The sequence below is a fragment of the Chrysoperla carnea genome, chromosome 1 (genome assembly GCF_905475395.1).
Source record: "Chrysoperla carnea chromosome 1, inChrCarn1.1, whole genome shotgun sequence".
NCBI lineage: Eukaryota > Metazoa > Arthropoda > Insecta > Neuroptera > Chrysopidae > Chrysoperla > Chrysoperla carnea.
In genome coordinates, this window is record NC_058337.1 from 9,596,523 (window position 1) to 9,615,752 (window position 19,230).

Genomic DNA, 19,230 nt, shown 5'->3' on the forward strand with positions numbered 1-19,230 from the left:
GTTAGATAATATGCATCAAAAGCAACGAGTGACATGACGATACGACAGTAACGGGTGCTGATTATTTAAGTAACGAATCCATAATGGTACTCAGTTTCCCGTTACTTTTACAGCACAAACGTAAACTGAATTTTGCATGGTATGCGGAAATATTTATAACTTCTATGTATTATTATTTAACCTGCCAGTAGTCTCGTCAACTGTTCAGTAATCTTTAATCCACTTATTATCGTCTATAGTCCACTCAGGCCTCGTATGAGAGAAATTCCCACAATTTCTGAAGGGCTTTAAAGAAATATATAATTAGTCTGGAAATTCATAATTCGAAAATAGGTAAAATTATACGAAGATAGAAAACGTTTCAACCCTATATACCATTTGAATAAAAAAATTTATATATGTTTTAAATATAGCGTGAGTAAAATGCACATAACGGGATTGTTTGCGGGTTAAATAGAGTTTTCACAGAAGGATTTTATTATGTACTAGCTGTGAACTACCCGCTTTGCTGGGCATCCTCCCCACTTGCACCCCTCCCTCCACATTTCCTTGCGTGGGATAACAGTTTTGTAATGTACACGTCATGCTCTTTTATTTGATACCCCACTTAGGTATATTTGTAAATATTCGATAAATCCTTCCCTCTTTCTCGCTTCACCTTTCTACCCTCCGAAGGTTAAAAGTAGATAAAAACAATAGATCTTTGAAGCTGGTTGTATATCGTGTCAATATTTGAGCTTAATCGATGAACAACTTTTTTAGTTTTTGAAGCATATCCCTTTCAACCCCTATTTCAACCCCTTACTCTACTATAATATGGATGTATTATACATAAAAACCTTCCTCTTGAATCACTCTATCTATTAAAAACCGCATCAAAATCCGTTGCGTAGTTTCAAAGATTTAAGCGTACATAGGGACATAGGGACAGAAAAAGCGACTTTGTTTTATAATATGTAGTGATTAATTAATATTGTCTATTATGTTTCAATATCCGTGTCCATACTTTATACTACTAATTAATCCGTAGGAAATAAAACTAGGAGAATAATTGAATTAGTTTTAATAAAAATTAGCTAATACATTCAAACTATGCAGATTCTTTATATGTTAATTTTATTGCCATAAAAATAAATTTGTTAGTTTAATTAAAACTTATTTAACAAATAAAATTTTTTTTATAGATGCAACAACTATAAAAAAGATACAATGTGTCAAGTTATAAATAAATAATTTATTAATCATAAGAATATTAACAACTTGACAAATTGTAGTTTTTTTTAAAGTTATTGCATGTAGAAAAAAGTTTTTATTTAATTGTTAATTTAATAATCATATATAAATTGTTTTAAAGATGAAGAACTGATATCCATGTTCAAATTTACAATTAAAAAATTATTATTATTTAACGGTACTTATCTATCAAAGTAAGCTGTATATCCCAAGCTTACGTTTAAAGACTTAACAAAAAAATAAAAATAAAATAAAGTTAATTAGTTGGAGAAACCTAAGCTATTCCAAATAAAAATGATGAATGACTTTTACAATTTTTCGTTATTTTTTTCTGTATTTGTTTAGACCATGCATTTCCTTATTTGAGGATACTTACTGGTCTGCTTATTGACCATTGTAAACTTAATAAGCGTATTCAAAAAATCAAGCTCACGAGGAACGATCTTTGCAGATTTTGTCTACACTACAAAATACAACTACAATTGGGATGTACTGATATTCAGTCAAACGAAATAAATGAAGTACCGGCTAGGCATATCCTAGAGTTTGTTAAACCAGCAAAGCAAATCAAACTATACTTGAGCTGTTTTATCGAGGTCAACTTTTTGAGCTTGAAGTGTGTTTTCGAGATTAATAGCACGAAATCGATCTAAACGAAAAGGAACAAAAAATTTGTCAAACAATTTTGATCTTTGCTAGTCACTTTTTGATATGTTAATATAAAATGTATTTGGAAATGGTTTTGGGTAGACTTTAATTTTTGATATAAAAATTAAATTTTTCTTTATTCACGGCCGAAAGTATGTACTTGTTGCTTGTTGAGAAGCAGAAAGACTGATATTTATGCTTTGTTAAAAAAACATAAATGTCAAATTTTCGGCCTCCGAACGGCAAGTACGTACTTTCGGCCGAAAATAAAAGAAAATAGTATACAACACGCGAGCAGAAAGTTTGAGAGCTGCGAACTGCACGCCATTATCATATCGAATTCCTAATTTTCTGCCATTGTGTAATTTACTATTACTGTATATGTACTTAACGATATTTACTATAACATTTATTATTGATAACATTATTTAAAATTTTATGATCGTGTCTATCTCGCTCACTGGCATGTCTCTATATATTAACAATGCACGCTTGTAACTGTAATTGTTTTATTAGCAGGTAATATTTTAATTGATAAATTATTTGTCAGATGTAAATTGACAGATTTGCAACTACTAAAAATAAATGATTTGTTAATTAACGAATTAATGTAAAACAAATGCCCCAATAATAAAAATAATATTTTCTATATATTTAATGTAATTATATTTACCTTGTGCAATAATTTCACCACGATCACGCGTCCAATAATTTATTGATTTCGGATACGCTTCTGAATGGCATTCCAGTGTCATTTGTTGACCTTCGTACGCTCCAACTAATTGATTTTGTATCCATATCATTGGTGGAACTGAAATATTAAATGATAAAAAGTTGTGTTAAACAAATTTCGATCAAATAAGTATTTATGTAATACAGTAATATGATTCGTCGAAGTTTGGGTTTAATCATGGTTTGGAGAAATTGCAATGGCAGGTAGAAGACTCAAAACACGAAAAGCAAATTTCCTCCATCGGATTTCTTAAAGAATTTCCAGTATATTGAATTTCAGTCGTATAACTCAGATCTCCAAGAGTATTGACGATAAAAATTTTGAGAATACTTGCCGGAAACGTTTTTTAATATTTTAAATAGTTTATAAAGTGGCAGCGAAACTTCAAAATAATTTCGTAGTCAAACTGAAACTAGTGTTGAAATACACAGAGTGTATAATTTTGAAATATTCAAGATTCGAAAAAAAAGTAATAAGAAATTTTTCCAAATTTTTTTTGTTATAATTATTTTTGACTTTATGACAATTTTAACGAGGATAATTGAATTCATTTCTAAAATTCAATTGATTAGGAGGAGTAAGAGACACTCTTAATTTTTCGATTATATTGCTGTATTAATAAATTACGTTATACTTACAATGTACAATTAACATAATTCTTTTGCTGACTGATGGTGGAACACCATTTGAAGCAATACATAAATATGCACCCATATGTAACCGATTTACTCTTGTTATGTTAAACACTGGCCCATCAATACTTGGAACTGAAAAAAAGGAAATCGAAAATTAATAAATGAACAAATGTGATATTACCACAGTACGCTTTTCAACAATATATTTAAATGACAAAAATATGGGAGAAGGAAGAAGCTTTTGATGATGAAATGTGTTTGTGTTTGACACCAAAAACATTTATTTTTGGATAAAACATCTTATGGTCGCCAATGTTGGGTTTTCATAAGTTTAGTATGAAGTTAGTATCCAAATGGTTTGGTATAAAGATGGAATCAATAGATTCAATATTTGAAGCTATCTACAACTTTCAAACTCTCTAACTTTTATAGTTTTGGAGAAAAAGGAAACGAACATTTTTTTGCGCACATGATTTTTCTTAAAATTTCTTAGATCTGAATAAAACTAATCCCGGTGAAGAAACTACACTTGGATTTTTTATGCTGATCAACCTTTTTACTGTCTTATTTCTCTAGGCCCAGACATGGGCAAACGTCGCTTACAGAAGTCCCTCGAACTCCTAACTTGATATACGAGTAAGACAGTGACAACCTAACCAGTGACAACCTAAAATACGAGTAAGACAGAGAGACAACATTTTTTTCCTACCTATCTCATTACTATTAAAGAAACTGAGTTAGGTAGAAGATTCGTATACCGGTCTCGCTTCCTCCTCTATGAGCAATGCGGACTTGGATAAAGAGACACAATAAAGTTATAACAATGGTGACTTCGACTTAAAATAACTCGCCCATGCCAGCAGTCTAGGCTAGTATTTATGTATAAAAAACTATTCTAAGCAACTTTTTCTAATAATTTTTTCTCGATATCTCTAACCATCTCTGATACAAGACAAAGTATTAAGAAATTGCCTCATTTGTCAATTTTTACTTGGGAGATTTTAAAGTTCAGTTTCGATTAATTAAATTAAGAAATACAACCCATCACCTTGTATGACTGTGCCAAATTTCAATCGATATTCCTATATAAATAACGAAAATAGGGTGTCTTAATCTTAAATGCCTCACACTATATAATAATAATATATATTTTTTGAGTTTTATTTTTAATGGAGGGGAGTGTGTCCGTATTCATCCTAGTAAATATGCGTTTTCATTCCTAGCCATTCTTAGATAATAATGTGATTTGTAAAGTAACACTTAAAAAATTTGGTTTATAATCCTAGTTATGCAGATACGTATAGTTTGAGAGGCTAAGTAGCCGACTGGTTTAAAGCGTTATCGATTTTAACTGTTTGTCTATTTACATTTATTTTGCAGATTCCATTCCAGGCAGCTGTCGTCGCTTGGATAATAACGAAGTAACCAACTCTACCCACATAATAAATTTAACTGTTTATATGGATGCAGTTTAATAAATATAGATTAAAATATAATGACGTGGGTGGCCTCTGTTATAGACATATATGTCAGAAAAACGGAGTTTAAAACCCATTTTTATTATTATTACAGTATGGGTTATAGGAGACTATTTTTGAGTGGATAATTTTTGACTGGACTGCTGGGTTTGAACTACCAAAAAGATTTATCTCACATTAGATACAAATCAATAATTTGAGAAGTTTTGCAAGTCATAATTTTTTTCTCTAAAACAAATCTACCGTTATTTTAAATGCTCACCGCTTTTTGAACGATATTATTTTGCAACTTAGATTGCATATTGTTTACACTCACTAGGTATGTTAATGTTAAAGTAATGAATGAATAAGAAATTTTAATAAGATAGAATGAAACGACGTGTTTATGTTTATGTACATGGGTATTATATCAAACGATTTAAACACAAACGGTATATCTATATAAAGTAAGTAGTGATGTTATTAGTATTCTATAGTACAATGATATTCATCTATGTTCATAATGTCAACCCTAGAAGTTTAGTTCGTTAAGGCGTAACCAATTCTGTGCGCCATATGCCTAGGGTAGCGGGTTCGATTCCCACCGTCTCAATAAAAATTAATTTAATGAGTAAGTGTGGTAGGCTGGTGTAGTGCATGGTATATGCATGACGGAGATATATTGAGTCTCTGAAAATAATTGAGAAGCTGATAAATGAAATTATCAGTGGAAAAGGTGGTGAAACACATAATGGTATCACAATGGGCTCTATAGCCAAAGTGTATCCTTCGTGGACTGGATAGCCAATATAAACTAACTAACATCATTAGTGATGATGTATTTTATTAATATACCAGCCGGCAATGCAGTTTCAAATTTGTTAATTCTTTTCGAAATTTCAAACACGTATATCTCAGCTAAAAAGGAACGGATTTGATCTACCCAGGGTTCGTTGAAATGATTATACATATGTCGTAGTCAACTATCTGAACTAGTTGTTCTTTTAACAGCTTAGCCTTTTTACTAAACGACGCCGTTCAACTAGCAACCTGGAATTTTTTAGCCATTCAATCAAACAGCCAGACAAATGACTCGGATCGATAACGTTTAACTATTTGTCCAGCTTAGAAATTTAAGTTTAGTTCAAGTTTCTGCTCTCTGGCGCTGAAAACTGTCAAAATGGCGGCCACAAGGAACTAAATTGTTGGTTTTCTCACGGTTCAGTGTAAAGATAGGTTGTGGCTAGTCAATCACCTTTTGATGGCCAGGGATTCCGAAAATATTGCTGCAAGCCTGCTGTGAATCAGTGTCACAATAATATATGCTTGTTAAAAAGTTCTTTGCGGAACCAATGCTATCGAAGCTACGCGTAGGGTTAAAATTAGTGTAGAACATTGTGTATTATATGGGAATATCAGTTATGTGTGCGCGTGACCACAGTCGTGTTATTTACTCGTGTACACAAATATCTTTTTTTACTTACATGACGTAAAAAAACAGACGATTGCGTTATCAACACGATCCATACATGGTAATTCAACAATTTAATCAGTTAATGGTTTGGTTTCTCTTCTTTTTATGACATTTGCAAGCATCCAGAGAAAGATTCCATTCCTTTTTCAAATGCTATTCATTCCTCTACGAAAATTTTTGGAAGAGTTATTAAGTGTCGAAGTGGAAAAATTTATTTTACCTTAGATTTTATCTAACATGTATATAAAAGCTGATTGTTTTCTGGTTTAAAATTAAACACTTAAAATTTTTATGATTATTTGTCGAAAATCAGGCAGTTTCTACTTCAAAAAGCTCTAGATTTTTGGAATAGAATCATTTTTCACTTTTCCACAAAGACACAGTAATTAAAATTTGTTTGTATGTATTATATTTTTAACACGCTTATATTAGCTTCACCTGTATGTATTCATGTTTGTATGTTTGTATGTAACTCTCTAATATCATACCCATGCATAGGAAATCATCAGTTATATACAATTATTATACTGCCGATAACCATACTATACATATATACTTAGAACAACCAACTATCGTGTTTTTTAGTTTTTCAAACTATATTCTTTTTTTTTTTTTAATTGAACATTGTCAATTATTCTGTATGTACTACTGTGCAAGCTTAGAATATTGCTTTCGATTTTTAAATTACATGCAATTTTTTATCCCAACTCTCTAAAGGTTTTTATTTGAAACATGAAACCTTACTAAAGATGACTAAATCACATTATAAAATGATATTGTGCACGTTAAACGATATCGAATATTTAATAGTATTTGTTATATGGATTTAATACTAGTGTTTAATGCAGTGACCTGTGAAAATGATAAAGTACATAGATCTTAGAAATAAACACCTATCGATGTAATTAAGTTAAGTCATTAGTTTATATAATAAGATATTCGTTATCACATAAGATTTATTTATAATGAACAGTCTAGTGTTGGATTTTAATTGTAACAATGTAAATTTATCAAAGTTAAGATAAAATATCTGAAACTTGATAAAATGTCTTAAAATATCTAAAATATCTTTGCGTGCATCTATACTCGTATCTCAAAATATCAAGTCCTTAAAAAGCGTGTCCCAAACTGAATATTATAACTTTAGGCCACTTTTACGGTAAAGTTTTGACTGTAATAAATAAATATAGTTGACAGATGAGAGTTTAAACTAAAAGATAATGTAATGTCATAGGACACCAGGTAAGAATGAAGTTCTTTTGGATAATATAGAAGCAACACAATTTGCAAAAAAAATATTTCTAAATTTTATATAATTTCTTGATCTTGGTTTTTACTTAAATTTTTCTCATGGATTTTTAGTTGAGTATATAAAAGTATTTAGTTTGCTTTTATTGTAATAATTTTACTAAGGGAAGATGCGTCAATCATTTTTCGAACTTCCCAAGGAAATAGAACACAAAAAATTTTGAATTTTTGCAAAGTAAATAAAAAAATAAATTTAAAAAATCAAAAAACCCGATTGAATAAAAAGTAAACCAAACTTCATAAAAAATGAACTGAAAAGAAAAAAACAAGTCCAGCAGTTTACATAGCGACTTTAACATTCGGGACCCTTTAAAGTCTATACCGGCTCCAATCTTCCTAATAATGGGTCCCAACTGTTAAAGTCGCTGTATGTAAACTGCTGGACTTGTTTTTTTCTTTTCAGTTCGTTTTTTACGAAGTTTGGTTTACTTTTTATTCAATCGGGTTTTTTGATTTTTTAAATTTATTTTTTTATTTACTTTGCAAAAATTCAAAATTTTTTGTGTTCTATTTCCTTGGGAAGTTCGAAAAATAATTTACGCATCTTCCCTTAATAAAATTATAATTTCTGTTTACAATATTATTTTACTTTTACTCCTTAGATGTGTGAAAATTGGCAATAAACAATTTGATAGTTTCAAAAATGATTTTCATAAGTTTTTCAATGACGAGTAATTTTATTGAATTAATCAAAATAAAGCAGAAAAAACTTTTTCTGTTACATTGCTATAGGTAATAAATTACAAATGAATTACCAAGCAATGTAACAAAAAAATCTTTTGCTGAATATGTTCAACAAAATTACTTCGTGAAGGAAGAGCTCTGTAGTTTAACCGTATCAATACTAATTTCACTCATTATTATATTTATTTTGTAACAACATAAAATAAAAATATAATTAATGTTTCTGTTTATAATTAATGAAAACTAATGTTGAATCCCAAATTATTATAATATTCGATTATATTGTTTGGACAATTATATATCTCAAATTTACTCATGTTCGTAATTAAACAAATTGTGAATGTAATTAATAATATAAAATGAAACAATTTTGATATTTTTTAAAAACTACTATACTTTTTTATCAATTCCAATTAAACAAAACCTGCAAAACGTGTACTTACACGCCTTAATTAAAGACATTACTAATACGTTAATTTCTGGGCAATCACACGGTTTACGCCCAAACGACCAAATCCCGTGACACCTAATTTGATTCCATTGGAGGCATAGCCAATCCATGAATAAGTAAGCTAACTCAAACACAAGACTAACGCAAGAGTAAACAACTCAGCTAACAGACTTATGCTAACTCTACCCCATTCAAAGCATGCGGCTCCGTGAGTGAAAGCAATCGCAGAGTTAATACAAGGGCCAAAAACCCTCAAGGCCTGTACGAATTGGATCGAATTAAAATCATGGCCACTTCCTGGATCAGGGAGAGAACGCTATCCCAGGTTTAACCAAACACCAAAAAACCTACTGATCCGTGAAAGGTAAGACGAAGGCACAGATCAGTGAATGAATGCTAATACAGGGTAAACGCAAAGACCGAAGAACCCACAGGATCCTTTCTAAGTCAACTTTGTTAAGGAATGGCAAGCCCGTGAATCAATAGGTGAATGTAATCATAGGAGTAACGCAGTAGCTATCACAGGGTTAACACAAAGGCCACATTATGATACCTGTGTTAACTCGGATCTTTTAAAGCCATGGCCATCCCGTGGATTAGTGAGTGAACGCTATCACACGGGTAGCACAAGGATAAAAAACTAGCAGAACCGTACTAACTAGATTTCATTAAAGGAAATCTAAACCCGAATATAAGTGAGTGAATGCACTCTCAGGTTTAACGTGAATGCCTAAAAACCTGCATATTCGTGCCGTAAAACCTGCAGTTAACGTGAAAATGAGTAAACTTGAGTGTACGCAATCACAATGTATATAAATTTAAATTAAAATAATGAAAAATGAAAAAGACCTAATTTTTTACTAGAGGTAAAATGGGTTTTTATAGCCAAAAGTTATTTTTATTCTATGATATAGAAACAGCCAATGAACTGTAAAATTATGAATTTTAACAATTCAGTTCAATGGACGTAAATAAAAAAGCATAAATTATATCGATACAAACACAGGACATTCGTTTTATTTATTAATTAAACACATGTGAAAAATCATTAACGAACTTTCCATGCATGTGAACAATTTCATAAAAACTTGTCCAGTCTTTCGCACTGTAGTTAACAGAAAAAAAAAGTTTTAAGCCACTTTGAATATTTAATTAGTACAAAAGATGATTTCCGATTCATGACGTCAGAACTTCAACACTTTAAAATTTTACAATCCAGTTATGGACGACTCGATCGAGTATGAAATTTACTGATTTAATTTGGAATATTTCAGAGGTCACTTAATCTATATCTATAAAATGCTTTGTCCTGAAGGACTGACGGATCATTGCACAGCCTTAACCACGCAAAAATATTAATTATGAAAACGTTTTTAATGTTTAATGGTATAATTATCATAGGGATTATACATTAAAAATGTATACATGAAAAAATTTAATGAATTAGTTTTTATAGTTTTTGGCGATTTCAACAGTGTTTTTCCATTGCAATGATACGTTTTTATTTTTTTGAATTAAAATATACATCCTTACAAAGTAAATGAGACCATGTTCAAATCTGTACGAATAAAACAATAGATTGTTCATCTAGCTCAAGAAAGGGGTGGTTTTTGCTAAAAAATTGAATATCTCAAAAACTATTCAACTTTTTAAAAAAAAAAAGCAAAATTCCACTTATTGCTAATAAAAAAACAAACGTTTCTATTTAAAATTTTCAGATTTTTTTTCTAAAAAAGAGAAGTTAAAAACAAAAAAATTAGTTTTTTACATTTCACTCGTTAAATTTGAGGTTATGTAAAAAAATGGTAAGCACAAAAGTTATAGATTTTTTTATTACCAATAACTTTCTGATTTAACTTTTTTCTCTAAAATAAATACTTTAGCCACAAATCGCTAAAAACCATTTGTTACCCCTTTTCAACCCCGGCGCATCCCTTTCCGGCTAAATTCAGCTGTTTTAAGTTTGTTTCCTGAGTTATACATATTATGTCCTACACAAAAAAATGGGTCCTATCCTGCAACTAATTTTTTCCTTAACAAAATGCAATTCAGTTGGTCTATATATGTTATATTCGATTAAAAGAAAAATGTGTTATTTTTTTTTCAATCTCTGAGGGAATTCGCTTAGCTGGCGCAGCTCATGCGCTACGAAGTTTTTGCAATGCAATACGATTTGAAGCAAATTTTTCCATAAACTATTAGCTCGACATTATATTTTCCACAACGCCAACCAAGATGCAAGAAAATAATAGTATTGTTATCATACAGAAGAAGAATGTTAACTTGACTCTACCGAAAAAGAAAAACAAAGAAGAAATTATCGAAAGATTTGTTGGAATATCTTTGACACAGTCATATACACTTCATCCAAATATACTCTGCCTTAATGTCTGATCCCCAGTGATTAATATTTAATAATTTATTTAATGGCAATTCTATTGTGCTTGTTGATATTCTATTTTAGCTAATTCGTTTGTTTCCCTTTATATATTTTGTTGTGTTTTTATATATTTTTTTTTTTTATTATTACAGACAATTTATTTGGGTTGAAAATTTATTTTTTCCTTTTTGGTATTATATGGTATGGTCGTGCATTAGCCCGGAAACAAAATAAAAATACGAAAAACGAAATACGTGTATAATGTTTTAGACATATATACACCACCTACACCACCTACACCTATATTATACCTTTGTAAGAGAATTGTTTTTTGTCTGATTTATTTATTATTTACGGGAGTATTTTATCAGTAAATAATCAGCAAACATTTTTCATTTGATAAATATACAAGGTGATCCATAAATATTAGTAAGACGTCAACTAATAATAGATAAAATAATGGCTTTTTCCATTAAGCTCTAAAACACTTCCAGCCGTTAGAGCTTCCTTTTCCAAATACAGAATGTGGAAATTAAAAAAAAAATAATTTGAACATGCTGAAAGTGCTTCAAAATTTTAAATTAGGCACAATGCATAGACATCACGATTTAAGGTTTATGGTGAAAAAGTATGAAAACCAGTGGTTGAATATAAAATAATATGTCCAATAAAACAATACATACAAATAAAAATATAATAACTTGGTCATACAAGGGTCTATATAATTACTTATTTAAACAATAAAACTTAATTGAAGCTACACAATTTGTATAATATAGTGTGCCGCATTTAAGATGAAGACACTCTCATATTTTCGTTATTTATAGGAATATTGATTTAATTCTATTTTATTTTTTTACATTCTGTATCGTCATACAGGGTGATAGGTCACATTATTTAAGATACTTAAGGAGGGTGACTCGCCAGTAATAGAAAAAAAATTAATTAGTTGATAATGATCCGAATTTTTAGTATGTTATGATTATTGAAACATATTATTGTACAGTGTTTCGCATTTAAGATGAAGAAACCTTCACACTTTCGTCACTGAAGGGACTTCAAAAAAATCGAAAAAAATTTTACTCTCAGAATTGGATAAAACTCGGTTTATAAGGTAAAAATGACCCAAAAAATCCAAAAATCGGTTTCATTTATCAATCGGATAAGTAGTTTTGGAAATATGGCCAGAAATATAGGGCGAATTTGCAATATCTCGAAAACTACCGTCCCAATCGTGAAATGAATGTGATTTTTGAAATTTTTGGGTCAAAATTACCTTATAAACTGAGTTTTGTCAATATCAGATATAATATTTTTTTCTCAATTTTTTGCAATTTTTTTAAGGGGTACCCCTTTAAAAAAATCGAAAAATCCGAAAAAATTTTTTACTCTCAGAATTGGATAAAACTCGGTTTATAAGGTAAAAATGACCCAAACAATCCAAAAATCGGGTTTATTTAACAATCGGATAAGTAGTTTTGGAAATATGGCCAGAAATATAGGGCGAATTTGCAATATCTCGAAAACTACCGTCCCAATCGTGAAATGAATGTGATTTTTGAAATTTTTGGGTCAAAATTACCTTATAAACTGAGTTTTGTCAAAATCAGAAATAATATTTTTTTCTCAATTTTTTGCAATTTTTTTAAGGGGTACCCCTTTAAAAAAATCGAAAAATCCGAAAAAAATGTTTACTCTCAGAATTGGATAAAACTCGGTTTATAAGGTAAAAATGACCCAAAAAATCCAAAAATCGGGTTCATTTAACAATCGGATAAGTAGTTTTGGAAATATGGCCAGAAATATTGGGAGAATTTGCAATATCTCCAAAACTACCGTCCCAATTGCGAATTTAACGTGATTTTTGAATTTTTTGGGTCAAAATTAGCTTATAAACTTAGTTTTGTCAAAATCGGAAATAATATTTTTTTCTCAATTTTTGGCAATTTTCTAAATTTTCTTAATTTCCCCTTCAAAAAAATCGAAAAAACTGAACAAAATTTTTACTCTCAGACTTGGATAAAACTTGGTGTATAGGGTAAATATGACCCAAAAAATGCGAAAAGCAGGTTCATTTGGCGATCGGATAAATATTTTTGAAAATATGGCCTCAAATATAAGGCGAATACCTCGAAAACCTACTCTCCTAAATGAACGTTCTATCAAAACTCTCGTGACATGGACTCGACTTTGAAATTTTTGGCTCAAAAATAACTTAAAAACGTGACTTATCCCCCTGTATGACAGTGAAACTTTTCAAATTGATATTCCTCTAAATGACGAAAGTGTGAGGGGGTTTTCATCTTAAATGCGAAAAACTGTATAAAACAAAAATTTGGGTACCGTACTGATCAATTAAGAAGTTTAATTAATTAAAAATACATTAAATAACATAAACATTCTCATAACAGGTTATGATACGTAGTAAATTTTTATTTAATTAATTACTCTCTTAATTAATCGGTAAGATGGCCCAATATTTTTAAAATATAATAATATGTTTTGCTAACTATAACATACTAAAAATTTCGAATATTATCAACTAATTTATTTTTTTCTATTACTGGCGAGTCACCCTCCTTAATCGAAATCTGAACTTGACTCTCAGCCTAATAGTTTTATCCTCTCAGCCTGAGTTTCAGCCTAAATCTGAAACTCAGCCTACTACAAATTGACAAATTCTTAATATTTTGCCCAGCGACAGAGATGAGTACCTATAGACGAAATTAGCATTTTTAATTTTTTCATTATTTTGGTCTTTATATTAAATTATTGGTCCACACACATAATTATTACAAGTTTATTGCAATATTTGTAAACATAACACAATTAAATTATCAATTTGTTCAGTTTTTACATTCCATAGCACACTAGTTATAAAATAAAAAATAAACTTTTATGTACTATGGATTGTAAAAACTGGACAAATTGATAATTTTAAACTTGCAAATAATGCAATAAACTTGTAATAATTACGTATGTGGACCAAAGTAATTAAAAAATTAAAAATGCGAATGTTGTTATGAAAATCAATATATGAGTATAAAAAAATATTCTAAGGAACTTTTTCTAATTTTTTCCATATCTGTAACCATTTCTGACGCTAGGCAAAATATTAAGAATTGCCTTTTTTTTGTCAATTTGTAGTGGTTTCTTTGTCAATCTGAGTTTAAAGTTCAGATTTCGGTTTAGTATTTAAAAAATGTAAGCCATCACCCCGCACGGCAAAATTTCAAAGCAATATTTCCATAAAGAACGAAAATGTGAGGGTGTCTTAGTCTTAAATACGACACACTGTGTAACAATAATAATGTATGTGTTTAATATTTCTATGAATATCATAATGCGATTCGATTAATAATGCTGTATATATCTATCCGGTGTTTCATAACCAATAGAACAGGCTTATTTCATAACAATATAAATAACATTTTATTATAAAATATGAAGTCAAAAGAAGTATCAGGCTATACGCCTCTACTAGCTAACGAATCCGTGTTTTATTGCATAATCGTGTACAAGAAATGGAATCCAACATTTCTAGTTCTAAACTTGTTTTTAAAATCAAGATTCGAGAAAAACATTCATACAAAAATGTAACTATAATCATCAGCTTTCTGTTGTACGAAGGTAACTCTCGAAAATACCTTCCCTTCTTTATTAGATTTTTTATACAATGACGGGTAAAAATAAAAATTCAACCTTCACAAATTTTTATAACCGTTAAAATCATGAAAGCCATTATTGTTTCCAGATCAGGTTGTGCTTGCTGCGTAATATGTGAAAAACTTCAAAATTTTTTGACTTTTTTCAGTTTTTATTCAAAAACTATGGGCTTTTGACATTAGTTACTCCTATCACTTTGAAAGTATGAGAAATTTGAAATAATTGAAGCCAATTTACAGTTCCGTAATAGTTTTTGATTTATGGATTGAATTACCTTTCATTAAAGCGCAAAACAGTGTCTGTAAACCATAGTTCTCTTGTATTGGTAAAAAAAAAAAAAAACCGCACATTCTGGGCATTATGTGAAGAAAAAAATAAATAGCTGACTCTTGGACTGAAACAGGTCGTTGGAAACTCGTTTGGGAAACTTGGCTTCAAACGAAAAGATAAAGTACGATGTTTATCGTCAGAAGAACAAATCGACAAACGTATAACTATTGAAGAAGGATATGTTAAAAGAGGGTTAAAAGAAAAAAAAAACTAAAAATTTAGTTCAATGAATACTTCTTGCTACTAAATCGTAACTATCAATTATCGCTTAAAAATAAGTTGTTAGTGTATGAAAGCATTTTAAAACCTGCATAGATTTGCGGGATTCAAGTTTGGAGTACTGAAATTCTTGGTAAAATTGAGATCTTAGAGCGTTTTCAATCTAAAGTTCTGCGTCCGATAAGTGAGTCACTATAGTACGTACGAAACGGTGGCCTCCATCGTAGTTTCAGGTGTCTACAGTGCGAAAAAAATAGTAAAAGTTCCATTTTAAGACTTATTTCTTTTATAAACGAAAAATTTAAAAGCATTTCATATAATTTGAGACAGATTTTGTCGCTAAATATCTGCAAAGTGTATTTATTACGAAAAAGTTTTGTTTATTCTACACTAGCTGACCCAGCGAACTTTGTTCCGCCTTAATGGCAATAAATAAGCAGTTTTTTTTTTTAATTGGAAAAAATACAAAAAAAATTAAATACCTACATTAATCATTCATAATTACTTCTGTATTTTAGTACATAGGTTGCTCTTCATTTAAGTACCTTGTGATACACCACATTTTTTGTTTTATTATCAGGCGCAAAAACAAACAACGCAGATGGTCTTCCGACCCGTGAACATGCCACGGCACTATCATTACATTATAATTGTTAATTATTTATTTAATAGAAATAGTTTTATTATTGATTTCTTACCAATATCAAATTGTCATCCATACGTCATTACATATCTGTCATTATACGTCAATTACATAGCTGTCATTTGCGTTTTATTATTCCAAGTCTGATTCTTTTTTGTTATACCACGTTTTATAGTGACTGACGTTTCATGTCAAGTCACACGGGAATACTGTCGAACGGGATAAAAATCCTATGTCCTTCTCCTGGCTCTAAACTACCTCCCTGCCAATTTTCAGCTAAATCGGTTCAGCCGTTTTTGAGTTATAAGTGGAGTAACTAACACGACTTTCTTTTATATATATAGATTATTGTGGAATAAAAAAACACACTTTAATTTTAAAATTTTGATCTTGAATTTCATGGGACTTTTCAATGCTGCCAGTTGGAAATATTTTTCAAATTTAGGGTTATTTATGGGAGTTAAGGAGCCGCCCTGATAGGCATTTTTGTGATACATTGTTAAAATATAAACACGTGATAGAGATATGAATTATTTGAGATCGATTTAAATTCTAATATTTGATCAAGTAACGTAATATGCAAAGATAATGATTAAATTTCCGATTTAATTATAAATTGTCATCCAATACCTTGCTTGTATTTAGTTTGTTGGTCAGTCAATATCAATTGCTAAGGTACGTCAAAATCAATAATCTCATCAACCTAACTAACTTTATATATCTAAATAAACAAACCAAGATATCTAAACTAACCGATATTAATACATTTCTCCTTTGATTATTTGTACTTTAACGCATTAGTCCACTTTGTCTACAATAATATCCTTCTCTAAATGTATAATATGTACGAAATTTTAAATATTGTAACACTAAACACTATTATATTTTATGTAAATACTAGCTGTTAAACCCGCTTCGCTGGGTTGTTTTTGCACATTCAAATATCAAAATTGTTAAATGAAAGACTTTTTTTTTAATTCTCTCTGTGTGTACGGAACAGTAAGATTTTTTTGGCCGATCCCAATATTATGTCTACACTCTCTGTGTGTACGGAAAAGTAAGGGAAAGATCGATAGAAACCCATGGAACATTCCAGAATATTCGAGAAAGTTCTAGAAAATTCGATAGAAATCCATAGAACATTCCAGAATGTTCGAGAAAATTCTAGAAAATTCGATAGAAATCCATAGAACATTCCAGAATGTTCGAGAAAATTCTAGAAAATTCGACAGAAACCCATGGAACATTCCAGATTGTTCGAAAAAGTTTGATAAAATTCAATAAAAATCCATACAACATTCGAGAATATTCGAGAAAGTTCTAGAAAATTCGATAGAAATCCATAGAACATTCCAGAATGTTCGAGAAAATTCTAGAAAATTCGATAGAAATCCATGGAACATTCCAGAATTTTCGAGAAAAATCGAAAGACATTTGCGCCAGTAGCGCCATCTAGTGAAAATTGTACTATTGACAGTGACGCCATCTATTGAAAATTATTAGAACTATTTTTTAAATCTATTTTCTATGAATTCCTAGATCATTTTTAATTCCACCCCCACCAAACTCCCTTATTCACAATGGGAGCCTAAGGGCTACCCAATGACATAATCCCCTACCGAAGGTCAATGGTTAGTTTTAGGGAAAATCGGGGACATACAAACAAACACTCTCTTTTTATATATATAGATGTAGCAATAATAACCGTTATACAAAACAAAAAAATTCGCGTATCAGAAATTGTCTAAAGTTAACATGTTTATTTTGCACCATCTTCACTTACTAGCACAACTGACGGTTTAAGATAAGTTCGATCTTCACCCATCTGATAGCCAAATCAGAAAATTTAATATAAAATTTTATTGATTTTTAAACACTCCTATCACAGTTTTGCTATCAAAAAGGGTTAATGGCTATTATTAATTCATTTAATTTTAATCAATTATTTCACAAACGGTTTTTTGGAAACAAGCCTATACCATTGTTTTCGTAATTAAATTATCTTTCGTCTGATATCAATTTCAATTGGTTAACATGTCGGTGCAGATCTGTTCATACCATATGAACAGTTAAGTCAATAAAGGTAACTATACCATACTGTTAACCAACTGAAACTTGTATCAGAAGGAAGATAATTTAATTGCGAAAATGATGGTATAGGCTTGCCTGCAAAAAACCTTTGATGGAAAAAGCCGTTACTTAATTTTTGTAAATCTTGTGCTTTGTATTTTTAATCGTTCAGTAGATCATCATCAATAAACATTTACATACATGTTAAAGCCGTAGGACTTCTGAACCACCTTAGAAGCAAAAGAGGTATTACCTTTGAAGTAGAACATATCACACTGTTCACAGTTCATAAGATTTTCTAAGAATTACTCACATCTCGAATCTGATGTAATATAACCTTGATACTACCAAATAATATTAAGAAGGTGGAAAGGGATGCTTGATTTTTGAAGTTTAGTTTTAATTGGTTTGATGAAACTCTAAAAGATAGAAGAATACTAGAAAATAAGGTTGTAAATTTTTGGTGAGCTTTGATTAATAGCTTTATGGAACCTAACATCATACTCCTCTCATTTGATTGTTTTAAGGGTGTGAAAAATAGATCTTGCAATTTAAGATTTATAGGTAGTCCGAGTCTATAGCGGCAGATTTTACAAACAGGAAATATTAGAAAATTTTCTAAATTGTTTGAACATTTTTGAAGTGAAACTTTTTATGGGACACTAGCGTTTTGTCATGAGAGTTAACTCGTACAGCTAACAAGCTAACAAGCTAACAAACTGTTAAACTCCTTGTCTCTTTCTTATTACCATTTACTCCAGCAGAGTGAGAGAGGCCGTGGGACTTGATAACTGTACATATAACATTTATTTATTAAACAAGGATAGTTCAAACCTACTTACATTTAAATCTTATATGTCGATCTTTATTTATTAAATGTTATTAAAGTGAAACTTTTTATGGGACACTAGCGTTTTTATTAAACAAGGATAGTTCAAACCTACTTACATTTAAATATAATATGTCGATCTTTATTTATTAAATGTTATATGTAATGTCTATATCTATTTAATATATGTTTAGAGATATCTTTGTTTAGAATATTCATTTTATAATTTACAATAAATAGTAAATGTTTGTATCTACTATCTTTTTTTGATAATTTTTTATTAAAGAAAGATAGTTCAAACCTACTTACATTTAAATCTTATATGTCGATCTTTATTTATTTATTTAATATTTTTAATATTGTTTTTATTCTCAGTTATTGTCAATGAAGATACAAAAAATGTATGCGTCAGTCCAAAACTAACAGCGTCAAAAGTGAAACTTTTTATGTAATTCAAAAACTGTCAATGA

General features: G+C 29.9%; 1 protein-coding gene across 1 annotated transcript in view; it reads right to left on the reverse strand.

Moving 5' to 3' along the window:
* The window catches only part of LOC123290713 (neurotrimin-like), a 143,856-nt gene that overhangs the window by 48,557 nt on the left and 76,069 nt on the right, over positions 1 to 19,230 (reverse strand). The window contains exons 4-5 of the mRNA XM_044870992.1: positions 3,253 to 3,381; positions 2,555 to 2,692 (exon numbers count right to left, since the gene is read on the reverse strand). Coding sequence (XP_044726927.1) covers positions 2,555 to 2,692; positions 3,253 to 3,381 — 267 coding nt within the window. The remainder of the gene's footprint in view (positions 1 to 2,554; positions 2,693 to 3,252; positions 3,382 to 19,230) is intronic.